Genomic DNA, 15,216 nt, shown 5'->3' on the forward strand with positions numbered 1-15,216 from the left:
TTGCTAGTGTAAATTCTATCGGGAGATATTATCTAATAATGAAAATTCAAACATGAAATATTTTTCAATAGTATTCTTTTTAGTCTTAGATGTGGAAGAGCGAAGAGCAACCATCTTAGGTTCTGTTTGGTAAAAATAAGCTACAAGCTAGCTTTTAGCTGATAGCTGAAAAACTACTAAAATGAAATTAAAGTGTTTGTTAAATTTAGGCTCTGTTTGGTAAAAAATAGCAGATAGCTGATAAGTTAGCTTATAGCTAATAATTATTTCTGTGAGTGAGTGAGTAGTTTGTTTTATTAAACAATAAAGAAATTAAAATAATAAGGTTAAAATTGGAATAAAAGATAAAAAGCCATAAGCTATAAGCTGAAACGCTACTTGAAATAACATCTAAAAAAAGCTATAAACTAGTAAAAAAAAATTGTTACCAAACACCTCTAATTTTATGAAACAAGCTTATAAGTTTTACTTGTGTTACTAAATACACCCTTAACATATAAATAATAAGAAAAAACAGATCGGACTGTAATCCAAGCCCAATCACTTCGACCCATCAATCCAAAAAAAAAACTTTTTATTTAACCTAAAATAAAATATGAAAACCCTTCAATTTTATTTTAACCTATAATAATTATCATTCTTCCATAGGTTTGATACATATAATATAAAAAATGGTGCAATATAATTTCAACAAGATAACTGTTTGATCGACATTATTCTCTCTCGGACACAACGTCAAACACCTACCGTTGTCCACACAGGTTATGCAATTTCTCGTCTCAGATCATTTTATATGAGAAAACTGAAGTATACTCAGACTATTTTTCATGAAAAGTTGTCTACTATAATCGATGAATTTTCTTGTCTCGGTGATGATATTCATCCTTTTTATGGTGATTTACTTACTTCATGTTTTGTATAATAAGGATCATTATAAGCTTGCACTTGGTCAGATCAGATCATTACTGCTAGGAATCTTATTGGTAAGATTGCTAAAGATTATGTTAAGTTGTTTGTTCAAGTCTAGTGATTCGTTGTATTGGTGTAAGTGTTTCAAGGTTGCGGCGCTAGGGAATAGGAATAGGAGTGGATACAAAACATTAGTAATAATGGTTAAAATGTACAAGATGAAAAATTGAGAGGATCTTGACTCCACCACAACCTATATATGTCACCACTTTCTTGACAAGATCCGTTCGTATTCAATTTAACCCAACCATCCAACCACGTTACTAACAAGTTAATTAGGCTATGTTTGGATTGGTGGTAAAGGATAGAATGGAATGGAATGAAGTGGTAACTAACTAAGTTCCATTGTTTGGATTCGCAAAAAATGAATGGAGTGGAATGAAACACAATGGAAAACATTATTTTATACCGTGGAAAACATTAATTTTTGAGGCCTTTGTTTTTATTCCAATGCATTTTTATTGATGTAAACTAATGAACTTATGAGTTATGACTTGAGACCTTTTTCTGTTGATAAATTTTGCCCTTACTTGAGTTGCCTTCTCCTTGGACCGGCCCTGATCCCTCAATGTCAATGTGTTTTTCTCTGTAAATGGACATTCAAGTACTTAAGAGAAATCCAAATTGTGATACAGTGAGTATATTACAATAATGTGAATTGTGAAAGTTGCATGAAGGGAGCGTGAAATTGTGGTGTGATGATGAAAGTTACAGAGCATGAACGTGATAGAGATGTAAGTACTTTTTTTAATGATAAAATATTAGCAACTTGGCAGTGCATTGCACATCAGATGAGTATTGTATCACAAACCCTCATTCCACGTTCAACAGTTATATTATCTTATCATCATGTTTAAACTTTAGACTATACATTACACATTTGTTTGTTCTAAAAAGTGAAGGACATTGCTTAAGGTATAGAGTAGAGAGACATTGATATGATATAGTATATGTTATGTTACAATCTGTTTTTTAACATTTTGTTGTATCTTGAGTGCGCTTTCTTGTCATGGGGCCAACCCATCTTCTTTTGTTAAAAACATGTCTTACATGTAAATGGCTAACATAACTAAACTAACAGTCTTCTTCTTCTTTTTTTCCACCGACCCTTTCATTTAGCTGTTAATGTTTTATGCTTTTAAACATTACATGTGAGTATTCTAATTTTGTTTCTTTTTCAAATAAGCTAGCTAGCTAGCTTCAAATTTTGCACTCTTCTCTCTCTCTCTCTCTGGTACTTTAATTCAACTCAGCAATAATTATTAATATTGGTGGGTTGTTCATTTCATACAATGTCGTCTAACACTTATTGATTGTTTACACTGTGTTGACTGTTGAGTGAAAGTGATGTCTGCATCTAATTATTTTTCCCTCCCATTCTTCTCAATTTGTTCTTTTTGACATAACATTATAGTTTTAGTTAAGCTTTCTCATTCCTTAGACAGACAGTGTCATTGCCTCGTTGACAAAACATATACTATTAGTAATGTTTAATCACTTTCCTGTTCATTATTACTTCATTCTTTTCAGTAGTGATTACTTTGAATTTTGCGGTTAAATAGTAGTAATGATGAACAAAAATGTGTGCTAGTCATTTAACATGAAGTTTTGCGGATGGTAATAATAGTCATTTGTGATTAACATATATATATAACATGGAGGAATAAATTAAAGTGGCCGGCCTACAATAAGTACATCAACCCTTTTTTCCTATAAAGTATATATAAATAAACACATTTCTTAATTTCTTCACTAGAATCATGGTTGTTCTGTTACTACTTAGCTGTCCAACTTTCATTTTCTAACTTCCTTTTCCTAATTATTTATTTATTATTATTATTACTTCATAGTAGCCTAATAATAATCATTGCCACAATTTTACTTGTGTTGTATTGTATCCATTTTTATGTAATGTGAGTTGGTATTGCAGCAGCCTTTTCTCTCTTCTTTTTATAATAAGATAAGATATCTTTCTTTATATAAAATCAGTGGAGATTTTATGAGATTATCAAAGATTCATAGCGTAATCTTTCTCATCATTACATTGATTTCAATGGTTATGTAGCAGGCCAGGGGGAATTCTAATTAACATTAATTTTATTGAATCAAAGAGAGACTTTAGGCTTTAATCCTCAAAGATGTCATGAAAAAATATTCATGTCTCCTAGCGTCTCAGCATATCAAATGTTCATGCTGTTTTTTATCATCTAAGTTATTTACAGAACTACACCTATCTCCGTTTATTTGGCGTATATATTGATGTGTTAATCTTAAAGAATAGTCATGTACGTTTATCATAATAAAAATTGATGTTTCTTTACAGATACAATAATAATAATAGTAATAATAATGAGATTCATCTTAAGGAATGTTGTCGCATATCTAATGTAATAGGAATAGGAACAGGAATAGGAATAGGAGTGGTTGGAAATAATTGGTTGCACTTGTCCCACAAGCCACTATTCATGTGACTTAAAGGTTTGGATTAACAACAACAACCTAGACTACATGAGATGAAATCCATCCTTAAATATGAGTGTCACTTTTATGTTTTAAAAGCAAAGCACTTATTTAAAATTCTTGTTCTTCCTCTTGGGACAGCAAGGCCCATTATTCTTTTTTATTTCTTTAAGTTTGCTTCTTCTGACAAGGTATGTATGTATGTATAGTATTCAATAAGTTAAGCATTAGGATCTTAAACATGGTAACAACATATAACTAGAAAAAGTGTACCAATAGCTAGCCAATAGGATTATCATCATACACCTTTGTCTTTACATTTTTATTTATTGGTTATAAAGCTAAACGTGGTGACTGGTGAGCATAAAGCATATTACCTCTTCTTACCTTTGAAGATGGCATTTAAGAATTTGAAACACTACACTTCATTCTGATCCAATATCATAGTGAAAAATTGAAGGTATGTAAGTTCATTCTCTTTCTGTAGTAGTAGTATTTTACATATTTTTACTCATGATTACAGAAAGCAAAACATTTAAGGCTCATCTAACTTGGTTTTCCAGTGATTCTAATTATTTATGTTTCTTTTCTCTTTAGAATTAGAACAAAAACAAAACAGGTTGAATAGAGAGGTATAAATAGGATGAGCGATTTAAGCAGCGAAAGATCAAAGACATGGAACGTATACACGGCTTCAAATCCAGGGCCATCACATTCACAGACAGGAAGAGGAGGGGTTGATGAGGAAGGTCCATGGAAAAGCTTTGGGACATCTATGAGTGCAATATCTTTTGGTTTTGTTGCCACAGCCATTTTGATTTCAATGTTTCTAATAATGGCCATATTTGAACATTTATTTAAACCCACACAACAGTTTTCTGCTTCCACACCAGAATCTATGCTGCCAAGTTATCAGGAACAGCACTCACTACCAACCACAAAACAAGGAAATGCACAATCAGTAAGCCCCATCATAATAGGTTTAATTTCATATGTTTTAACATACATGTAATACATATGTATAATGTGTGTGTTTATTTGTTATTACAGGTTCAATCACCGTCTTATGCATGTGATTTGTCGGTGTTGATGCCGGGGCACCAATATCCTACCTACCTTGCCCAACCTGCTCCTCTGCCTTGTCGAAGGGAAGAAGCTCATTGGCCTTCTCATCAACAACATCATTTAGTATTTAATTAGCTCTAATTTTTCTAACCTGCAAAATATTATTAATGGATTTTATCTGTATGCATTACAGACACTAAGAGATTATTATATATCTATAGTGTGAGGCCTGTTGTTTCCAATTTGACTGTCCTCCAATATGTCAGGGGATAAATGATGGATGCTCTTCAAATTTGTGAAACCGCAACTCAATTTTCTCACCAACTTCTACAAACATCCTTCATTTTATCGTCAATACTTCTCGTACCAGAGATTGTGTTTTCTTTTTACTCTCATATCCTTATCTAGCTATCTATTCAATTTACATTAACAACTTGTAAATCTCATTTTGCGTGTGAGTAGTGTCAAAGTCTGGCTTTGAAATCACCGAGAGAGTTGACCCTCGTTTTTAAACTTTGATTTGACCATAAGTAAAAAATGATGCACAAAGTTAAACATTAAAGTTGCTTTCTATCTAGAACGAAAACATTCAAACATGCTTCACCGTTATATTCATACGAAGTCTCTAATGCACTGCCATTTCTCGACCACTACGACTTCAATAATTTCCAAATCACTAATGAGAATAACAAAAGATATGGCGTAAAATTTTAACGTATTAAATTGATATATATTAGTGTTTGCAACATAATTTCTCCTGGTGATCTAATCAAAACAAGAGGAAGACAATTCAGCAGACACCCGTGGAATTAATTCAGCTAGTCATTTTTCTGGAATGTAAAAGTCTACATTTAAAGTACAATTTCAATAGGGGGAAAGCCCTGCACTCAATCCCTTGACATCCAACAAATCCCCCTATTGTATGTATATCTTTGTGAACTTCACATGTGCTTTAACCACCGTAAAAGGGCTACCCTACCTTATTAGGAAAACTAAAACCAATTATCATGATGACAAATACCCTCCTCTCCCAACCTCTCCCTCCTAAAAAATGAACACTTAGTTCTGCTGATGAAAGCAAGAAAGGCCTAATGCAGAACAAAGTCAGCTACTGGTCATCCAACATGTCATCATCATCATCATCATCATCCGGTAAGATCATAGTCAACAAAGAATACTTTACCCGTAAAGAAATTTTGCCCTTCTCAACCAAAAGTCTTGCTCCAGTGACAACCCAATAGCCAGGAGTCTCTTGCGGTCCTCTGGTCATCTCAGTTGTGTCAACAAACTTTAGAAGCTTGGGAGCTTGGACGGGAACAGGTGGGCCACCAGGATAAACGGCTGAATTTATATTAACATCCGCTGGACGTGGAGGCGGCTTCTGAAAAGCCCCTGTGAAGTGTTGGCTAATAAGAGTGGATATGAGTCCTGACTTGGCTCCTAGCCCAGGAGACCCATCCCACTCCGGATGTTTTACCGCCTTAGCTCCCAACACAGTTGAGAATTTAAGTCTTAAGAAGAGTATATTTTTAAAGCCGTAATTTTCAATTTGCAATTGTGCTCCAGTTACTATTGAAAGTTCCTCCTCGGATTCCACAGGAGCAGTGCACACATGAGAGAAATTCTTCCATTGAACCTTCTCATAGAATTTTTTATCATAGGACTTCCGTCTAAAATTTTCATTTGAATCATCTTCAAGCTGGAAGATTTTTGGAAGAGATGAAAGGTGTTGCATATGGATGGCCAATCGGTTGCTTTTCTTACCTTCAAGATAGAGACGGAGACCCGTCACTGGCCTCTTACCTACGTCAACCTGTAATAACATGACAAGTACCCCTGGCTTTAGAACAGATGTTACAAAACATAGTGAACCAAATCAATAAATGACCACCAACTTTAGAATGTCCAAGTTATAAAAATGGTGAATTAATGAAAGTGAACAATGAAATATGCTAATACTTAGTTTTATGCCGCATGAACTAAAAATATGCATCTTTATTTGCAAGACTAGGTTCTACTACATATTAATATAAACAAATCCTAAAAGCTTCTTCACATCGGTTTAGTAATTTTCCTCCAACACAAACCAAAGGACATGAGTGTGATATATTCTGATCAGTCGAGGCACTGTCAGTCTGCCATCGAATACCTAGAAGTCCAGAACCCAGAAGAATAAACATTTACCTGTATGGTGTTCACATAGAGCCTTGGCCCCATGAAGCTAAACTGTAAAGATGAAGAGCTCTGTTGCTTCCATTGCGGACCAAGAGGAAGTTCACTGAATACAGGTGCCCACTGCCTTGGGAGCTGGAATTCCAAGAATTGGTGGAGCTCTTCAATTGGTGGTTTGTCTACAAGTATAAATGCAGAATGATGAAATACTTCAAACCGGTTCATATAATTTGCATATAATCAGCCAATAATGAAGAAAAACAAACTAAAAAGGTGATCGATGGGATGTTTATGAATCAAAATTACCAGTCTATAATAAGGGTGTCCTTATGTTTCAGTACTTAATATTACAAAGCAAGTGAAAACATTTCTCCAATAAGTTCATCAAAGCAAAACAAAGCAAATTTAACTCCAAAATCAAATAAAACAACAATAGGCGAATTTATGGGTTCTTGGGCCTGGTTAGTTGTAAGAACTAAGAAGGGCCCTGATAAGGCTCAAATGATCTGCTTATTTTGTTGATTCCCCCTTTAAGGGAGATATTGATAGAACAGAGAACATAAAACAGAAACAAAAACTGATTTACTGCTTAATTGATAAATTATAAGACAAAGACAGTAACAATCAAGAGGATAGGCTCCTCAAAGAGGTCAGGACATCACCCCTCTCTCTTTGCCAACCAAGTAGTTATATTCTAACACAACATATGACATAACTGCCTTGACACAAACTGCATAATTATAATAAAACATAACTACATTAACACAACTGCATAATTAAAATAAAAACATAACTTCCTCCTATCAGTTATTTCCCTCCACTCCTTTCTTTTTCTTTCTCTCACAAACTCTCCAGACTTTAGGCCTCTCACGCCCCACTTCACTAATACGCCCCACTTTTGGCTTAGGCTCTTGTGGTATCCTAACAGATATTAACTTGTAAACAACAACTGAGAGGCATAGCTAGCTAAAGGAAAGAGAATGCAGATATGCTATATAGGGAAGTTCGGATGGAAAGAAGGGAAGGGATTCAACTTTTAGATCGGGGACATAGGAATTTACTTGGCTTGGAGCACTTATCTTATTTTATGCACTTTCTTCTGTTTCATATCAATAATCCAGTCTACATTTGTTAGATAGTGATAAAAAAACAACTGAAATTAGTGTTTAATTTTAATTTGTGTTTTTATTTATTAAACACATAATTTTATAGAAACTAAAACATCATGCTGTCCCAGAGTTGTGAAATTCCTACAGAGAATGAACTCTGTTCAAAACTACCAAATACAAACCAGAACTACCTCCTAACCCCCTACTTACACATTAGGAATACATAAATACTATTCACGGGCAATTATCTAATATAACAGCTTGGCCTACAACACCACAGGCAACAATTATAAATAAAAATAGCATAAATTGTGTAATAATGTTATTCACATAGAATATATGCAAATAAAAGTTGCTTATAAAAAAAATGCAGTAAAAGTAGCAGTAACTTTGCTTACATCGTAGATAAAGGTTTATGGCATGGCTCAAGAATCCACTCCCCGGAACTCCATTTAATAGAGAGGTAATTGGAATAAAGGACATTGAGATCACATCAGGCTCCAACTGAACGGTCTGCAACCACTCATTATGTGATAGACTTTTGTCATCACTTCCACCTCTCCTCTTGCCAAAGCTTACGATATCCTGCAATAAAATAAATAATATAAGGGCGACCGCAATTGCAAATATATATAATAAAAATTTATTCCCGGTTACATGTTCTAAGCACACCTCTTTATTTGAATAAGAACTTGATGGACTAATATTAGCAAAAGTTAGCCTCTGCGTCCTGATTCCAAACTGCAGGCATAACAAAATTAATAAGGTATCTCCAACCTAACAAGAGTTGACATGAACTAAATATAACAAAGAAAAGATTATCCATTTGAAAACAATTCACAAACCTTGCAAATAAAAAATAATTTATTTTAGCAATGAGACCAAGACACATTTATACTCACACTCCTCATTCTCTCTCAAGCAAGTCACTGGATAACATTTTGGCTCTGCTGTAACATTTTTTGAATTGCTCATTCCCCGACTGTAACATCTAAGTTTATACAGTTGTCTTATTTCTTTGTTTTTCCATTGTTTAACAATAATAATATATACCGGTCCAAAAAAAAGTGAAAGAAAATCAAATTATGATGTTTTCATAAAATAGCATTATATCTACATAGCAGGCTGACTAATGAACTGTTCCCCCGACTCAAAACTCCAAGTGTTTCCTCTTGCACTTCCATTCAAATAGCACGTTTTCATGGATCTAAGTCTCAAATTCCTTGCTTAATTCCAGAAAGTCAGAACCTCTAATTTATAATTATAACCTACATGTGGCTGAAAATCTCAAACAAATATGAACCCCAAGTTGAAGTCTCTTTGGGGCAGTGAAATCATGAGGGAAAACCAGCACAGTACAAAGAGAGTCTAATGGTTTGTATTTCATTCTTATTGTCAAAGTACGTACTTTGTTATAAAGAGAGTCTAATGGTTAATAAATGAAGAGATATGCTATCACAAATTGTATCTTTAGTCATTATCTGTAATTGTGGATGAATAAACATCATAGACAGACTGGTGAAAGAAATGAATAACAATGATTCTCAATATTGGAAAGCATAATTTCACAAACCTTGCCATTTGGGAAAACTTGATCAGAAGCTACTTTAAATTGGCCATTGGCATCCAAAAACCTTTTATCTGCCATTTCTTTCAATTTTTTCTGAACATCGGCAGGTTGGAGAGTTGATGAGTGCTGCTGTTTCAAATATATTACATCTTTTCCTCCCATCTTCATACCAACAATAATATGGGTACCAAAGGTATCAATAAACCTGGGTTAATCGTGAAAAGCAATAGTTGGCAAGAGTCTCAAGTCCAAATAAATAAACAGGGAGCTTGGTAAAATAAATCCTAATTGAATTAGGCAACCTCTTAGGACAATCAATTAAAATTGTAGCCTTTAGTTACACTTTATGTAACTGGTGCACTCAGTCAAACAAAGATTTAAAACTATAAAGTATAAACTAAATTAAGATCGAAGAGGAGACTGCATACCCAAATCAGTCCTAATTTAAGTAGAACCCATTTATCAAGTGTCATGTTTTAAATTTAAATGGAAAAAAGAAACAACTGAAACCAGAGAACAAATACACCAACAATTCCCTGCCTAATTAGTTGGTGAAAATGCTGTTGATAAGTAAGGTAAAGCAGAAGTAAAATTAACCAGATAGATGCAACCGCAGGCTGACATAAATATGGTATTACATTCATAACATATAAGGATGGAAATACAAATAACCAGATACTTGATACAAATGAATCTGTATCTTTTTGTCAAGCGAGCCGAATGCACATAGAATCTCAAAAACAAAAATGATTATTCACAAAAATAAATTTCATCGCCACCATTGAATTGTAAATCAATAAATAAAAAGAAAACTTCCATTCTGCATCTTCAAAACTATTTAGAAATATATCAAAATGAATTGCGTGTGTGTATGCTTAAACATGACCTACCAAGAAAGGACTGCCAACAAAATCAAACCCAACTTATTTCAGTTCCATCCTTGTTGGCAATACATCAGAGCAGCGTACTCATAATTTCAAAAACTAAACAAATATGTAAAAAAAAAAAGAAAAAAAGAATTCAGAGGGTAATAGTATTTCTCTTGACATGAAAATTGACTATAGTTTCACCATTTATCAAGATTATATTAACTAAGCTCAACTCACCTTGCTAATGCAGGCGGGTCCCATGATGATGGTACGGCTTTTTTAACATGGTCGCAAAGTACCATCTGAGACTTCTCTAATGCAACAGTGTAAAGTGTAATTAACACCCCATCAAAAGCAAGGGTCTTGGTATGCGCTGCATCTTTCTGCCAACTACCAGAAAATTCAAACATTGAATTGAAAAGCCCCGAGGGAATTTTGCCAGTCAAAGATAACTCCTGATTGAACTGCTCTGTCATCTGAAAAGAAGCAAACAGACGATGAAGGGGAGACAAACCACACATTGCTTAAATTACAGACAAGAAGAGATCTCATTACATTCTGCTCCTTCAAAACCATTCAGAAAGTTATAAAACAACAGCCTTTAGAAATTTATGGTTCCAAAATGAATTGTGTGTGTGTGTTGCCTATAGGTCCCTTACCAAGTACCAAAGAAGAGACCGTAAAAAATTAAACCTTATTGCTTTCAGTTCAATCCTACAAGGGTTGGCTTTGGAGGGTGGGAGTTAAAGCAAAGCAATGGAAGGGAAGAATTATTACAGAAGGAATGAGCAGTTTTCCTGTCAGTGTAATGTTCAAGGACAATTTGGAAATTTTGAGGGTAGAGTAGGGATGTCAACGGGGCAGGGAATGTGCGGGGGAAGCTTCCCCGTTCCCCGCCCCAAAGTGCATGCGGGGGAGATTTTGCCTCCATCCCCGTCCCCACGGGGAATATTTGTCCCCATCCCCACAGATCCCCACGGTTCTCGCGGAGATCCACGGATATCAAATATTAACAAAGTTTTTATATTTTTCGGTCAAATTATGACACTAGTATGACATTATTTTTTCTGTCTTCTTTAAAAAAACAAATATTTTGCATCTTTCTTTTTTAAAAAATAAAAACAACACATAATGCATTTATAACCAAAAAACATTGCAAAAATATTTGGCTACTAATAATCATACAAAATCTAACAGCCAAAATATTTCATAGCAAAGTATGCATAATCATACAAAAGTTCATAACCAAAATATCTCAAAACTGTTGGTATTTGGTAATTGGTAAATATCCAACCAAATTAGATAAATAAAATTACTTCTAGGGTCTAGGAGAAAGTAGCCACTTTTCTAGGGTTGGGAGTTGGAACTTGGAAAACGCAAATACGCAATGAACGCTTGAAATTAGCGAACAATCAGTGGAGAAAATAATGGATGACTCCTCAAGTTACTTCTTTTTTTAAAAAAAAAAAATCAACATTTAATATATAATAATAATAATGTATAGTGTATATATGGACGGATTCGGGGATCCACGGGGACGGATGCTTCGTCCCCGATCCCCGCCCCGAAGTGTCTGCGGGGGGGGGGGGGGGGGGGGGGGGGGGGGGGGGATTTTTGCCTCCATCCCCATCCCCACGGGGATAAAATCTTTGTTTTCGGAGCTCCGAATGGGGCAATCCCTGTGGGGATCCGCTCCACCGGGTGCAAATTGACAACCCTAAGGGTAGAGCAATAACCTTGCTATGTTTTTGCCAAGGAAAATGGCTAATATTACGAATAGAAAACTCACGAAATTAAACGAATGACTGTGATTGAATACGTTAACACCATTCCCTCCATGTACCGTCAAACATGTAAGTGAAAGTTTGACCCGTCACTCGTGCATTTCATTACCGATTTGCGCCATACTAAATAGCATTTGTGTTTTGTTAATTCAAAACTAAATTTAAACAATATATGATTATCATGTTAATGCATCTATTTGATCCATCCATTATCTAGCAAAGATGTGAAGTGCATTTCAATATATGGAGAAAATGAGCAAGGCACCAAGTGATGAAATTAAACTGGTATAATTATGCATGACAATACTCGTGAGTCTCAACATATTTCTACTCAACAGCTGAAAGTTTCATTCAGGCAAAACATGTTTACAACAGAATTTACCACTACAACTAAAAAATGAAACTTTACCTGTTGAAAAGACAGAACATCAGACCTGAACCTAGTTCGTTCCCCTTTATCACACTTTATTAATTTGGAAACATTTGGTAATGAAACTCCACCAGGTAAAACCACCTCTCTAACATCATCTTCATCTATCTCAATTAAACGCGAATTAATCGAATCTCCTTTACAAAACTTGAGCCTTATATCAGAAGATATATCATATCCACGCCCAATCGATCCAATTGCAATCTCAGCAGCTTTATGAGCTTGATCTTCTTTAGGTGCCATAAATCAACACATCACTCTCACTGAAATCAAAAACAAATTCCAAAATTCAGCAATCTTAAGCACCTATTGAGCTCATCATAATTCAAAAAAAAAAAAAAAAAAAAACTTAGCTAACACATAAAGTCATAAACAAATCATGAATTCAGTGTCTAAAACACACAAATCATTGATGTAAACATGAACTATAAACTAGTAAAATCATAAAATTAAAAATGATACTAATAAAATTTCCCAAACAGTGCATAGTGTAAAAGTGACCCACAACACAAATGAAGAAGCTTTGCTACAAAAATAGAAATTTGATACCCCACTTGAACAACAACACATGCAGAGACAAAGCATGTACTTCAAATTCAAAACAAAACCATTTGTAGTAAAAAATTGCAGATTTTGAGCAAAAAAACATACACGGTGCATGAAAGCTAATCACTGTTTTTGCGGCTAATTGCCTTGTTTCTGTCTGAGATTTCCAAACCCTAAAATTTAAAATCAAAAATTTGATTTGATTTTTAAGGAAAATAAATAGAATTAAATGGTGAGAGAAAAATGAAGCCTGTGAAGAGAGATACTAATAAATATAAGACTGCAAATGCAAACAAGTAACAACAACAAGACTCACAATTTCACATTTTATTTTATTTTATTATTTTTTAAAAAGTTGACATTTTTTTTTGGATAAAAAAAAATTCTAATACTCTTAATGAACTGGGAAATGCTAATTAATTTGGATACACTTCTAATTCCGGCTTTGGCTAACATGGAAGACTTCACTAAGTCTTTCATGGTGCACAAGTTTCGAATATTATTATAACGAATACGAATTTTATAAAATCTACCGTTGGATTGAAAGTTTATATAATATAGATCATCCATAAATTTTTTAAAAAAAATTAAAAATTATTTGATATGTTATTGAGACTCATCAAGATTAACGGTATTCAATTAAAATTCATAAACCGTTAATTTTGATGGGTCACAATAACATATCAAATAATTTTCAATTTTTTTTAAAAAAATTATGGACGATCTATATAATATAAACTTTCAATCCAACGGTGGATTTTGTAAAATTCGTATTCGTTATAATAATACCAGCAATTTGTGCATGGTGCACAATTTGTGCTACTTGTGCACATTAGAAGTAGCCTCTAATTCCTAAATATGTTTTTTATGCTTAACTTATAACACTGAAAATATTCTAATGTTTTATTAAATTAAAATAAATAAAGTAATCATAAGATGAGAAATCTTTAGTTGACTTTTCCAAACTGATGACCCATGGAAAGCACTACCTACCAATATAACAATAAAAAGTAAGGGTGTGTTAAAGTGTGTTTTAAAATAACATAATAAGGAATTTAAAAGTTAAACTTTTTATTAAAATATATAACATTTTGATTTCCATATTAGAAAAATTGATTTTTAAAAAGTGGAATATATGTCTTTTAAAACAACTTTTAAGTTGAATACACTAATAATTTGTCTTAAACATACTAAAAAATATAAGTGCCAATTAACTTGATAATTTTATTACTCTGTAAGTTCTTTTATCATGTGTAAGACAAATTATTAGTGTATTAACTTGACAATTTTAATAAGATAACATGTGTCTTTTATAGTTTTACCAAAATTTTGAGATTGATTTTAGGTTTGGGTATGCAACAATATTAAAACTCTGAAGAAGAGTTTATCGTCCATTTCAATTTTATAAAGTTCGATGAATTAGTCTCAAAAATAAGTAAAGTAGTCATGACAACTCTAATTAAAATATTTTCCCCACAAAATAGCACTTCCACACATACACAGTAATCTAATTACACATGATGTCCTTTTAATAATTTACTCACGAGAAATGTCTTTGTAAGTTTTTTTTTTTGAAGATGTCTTTGTAAGTTATGCATACTCATGACTTAACTTTTTTGACAACACCCCACTTTTTTTTCTTTTATCATTTTTCTTCTTAAGAGTATTATAAGTTGGGCCAAACAACCATTAGAACAAGCAATTAAATTAATAAATCACTTTCATTAATAAAGTCAAAGCTGATAACAAAAACTCTAAACTAAATGAATGATGATGATCCGCAGCAGTAAATGAATGATTTGCATATTATTATGTCTGTCTGTGATACTGTAATAAAGTTAACAAGATTCAGATTCACGTGTTTATGACTAGTATATATATATATCATCAATTGATTGATTATTCCCCAATTGAATTCTGAATTCTCACTCTCACACACACCTTCCTTAGTTAGATGCAAATTTGGCGAAACATAATCACATGAGATCATTGAACCGACCGACAGTTTATTAATTGTGGTTAAAACCTCATCACCTTCAATTTATTTGTTACTACTATTAGGATTAGGATGACCATTTCATTCCTTGTGGCTTGCAAGTAAAACTTGAATTCTAACCAAGTCATTGAGTTCAATTGGTTAATAAACTTCACCAAAAATGACGGATTTCGAGAGAACCCGGATTTAATTTCTGTGTGAAACAATCTCTTGGTCAGACTTTACTTACCTCGCGACCGAACTATG

General features: G+C 33.4%; 2 protein-coding genes across 4 annotated transcripts; one reads left to right on the forward strand and one right to left on the reverse strand.

Moving 5' to 3' along the window:
• The first annotated feature begins 3,458 nt into the window (after positions 1–3,458).
• LOC123910758 lies at positions 3,459–4,877 on the forward strand. The gene is made up of 3 exons (XM_045961965.1): positions 3,459–3,889; positions 4,027–4,390; positions 4,480–4,877. The coding sequence occupies exons 2-3, from the start codon at positions 4,073–4,075 to the stop codon at positions 4,627–4,629; spliced, it is 468 nt and encodes a 155-aa protein (XP_045817921.1). The 5' UTR covers positions 3,459–3,889; positions 4,027–4,072; the 3' UTR covers positions 4,630–4,877.
• Positions 4,878–5,192: 315 nt separating this feature from the next.
• On the reverse strand, positions 5,193–13,306 carry LOC123910759 (MACPF domain-containing protein At4g24290-like). 3 transcript variants are annotated; one of them, XM_045961968.1, is made up of 8 exons: positions 13,080–13,290; positions 12,408–12,691; positions 10,452–10,690; positions 9,349–9,550; positions 8,448–8,516; positions 8,174–8,360; positions 6,679–6,845; positions 5,193–6,307 (listed from the first exon to the last, which is right to left on the reverse strand). In XM_045961968.1, the coding sequence occupies exons 2-8, from the start codon at positions 12,669–12,671 to the stop codon at positions 5,603–5,605; spliced, it is 1,833 nt and encodes a 610-aa protein (XP_045817924.1). In that variant the 5' UTR covers positions 12,672–12,691; positions 13,080–13,290; the 3' UTR covers positions 5,193–5,602. The 3 variants fall into 3 exon arrangements, with proteins under 3 accessions (XP_045817924.1, XP_045817923.1, XP_045817922.1); XM_045961967.1 differs by lacking the exon at positions 13,080–13,290 and adding an exon at positions 13,291–13,306 and having other exon boundaries at positions 8,174–8,516; XM_045961966.1 differs by having other exon boundaries at positions 8,174–8,516; positions 13,080–13,273.
• Positions 13,307–15,216: the final 1,910 nt, after the last annotated feature.

This window comes from Trifolium pratense, linkage group LG2 (genome assembly GCF_020283565.1).
Source record: "Trifolium pratense cultivar HEN17-A07 linkage group LG2, ARS_RC_1.1, whole genome shotgun sequence".
Lineage (NCBI taxonomy): Eukaryota > Viridiplantae > Streptophyta > Magnoliopsida > Fabales > Fabaceae > Trifolium > Trifolium pratense.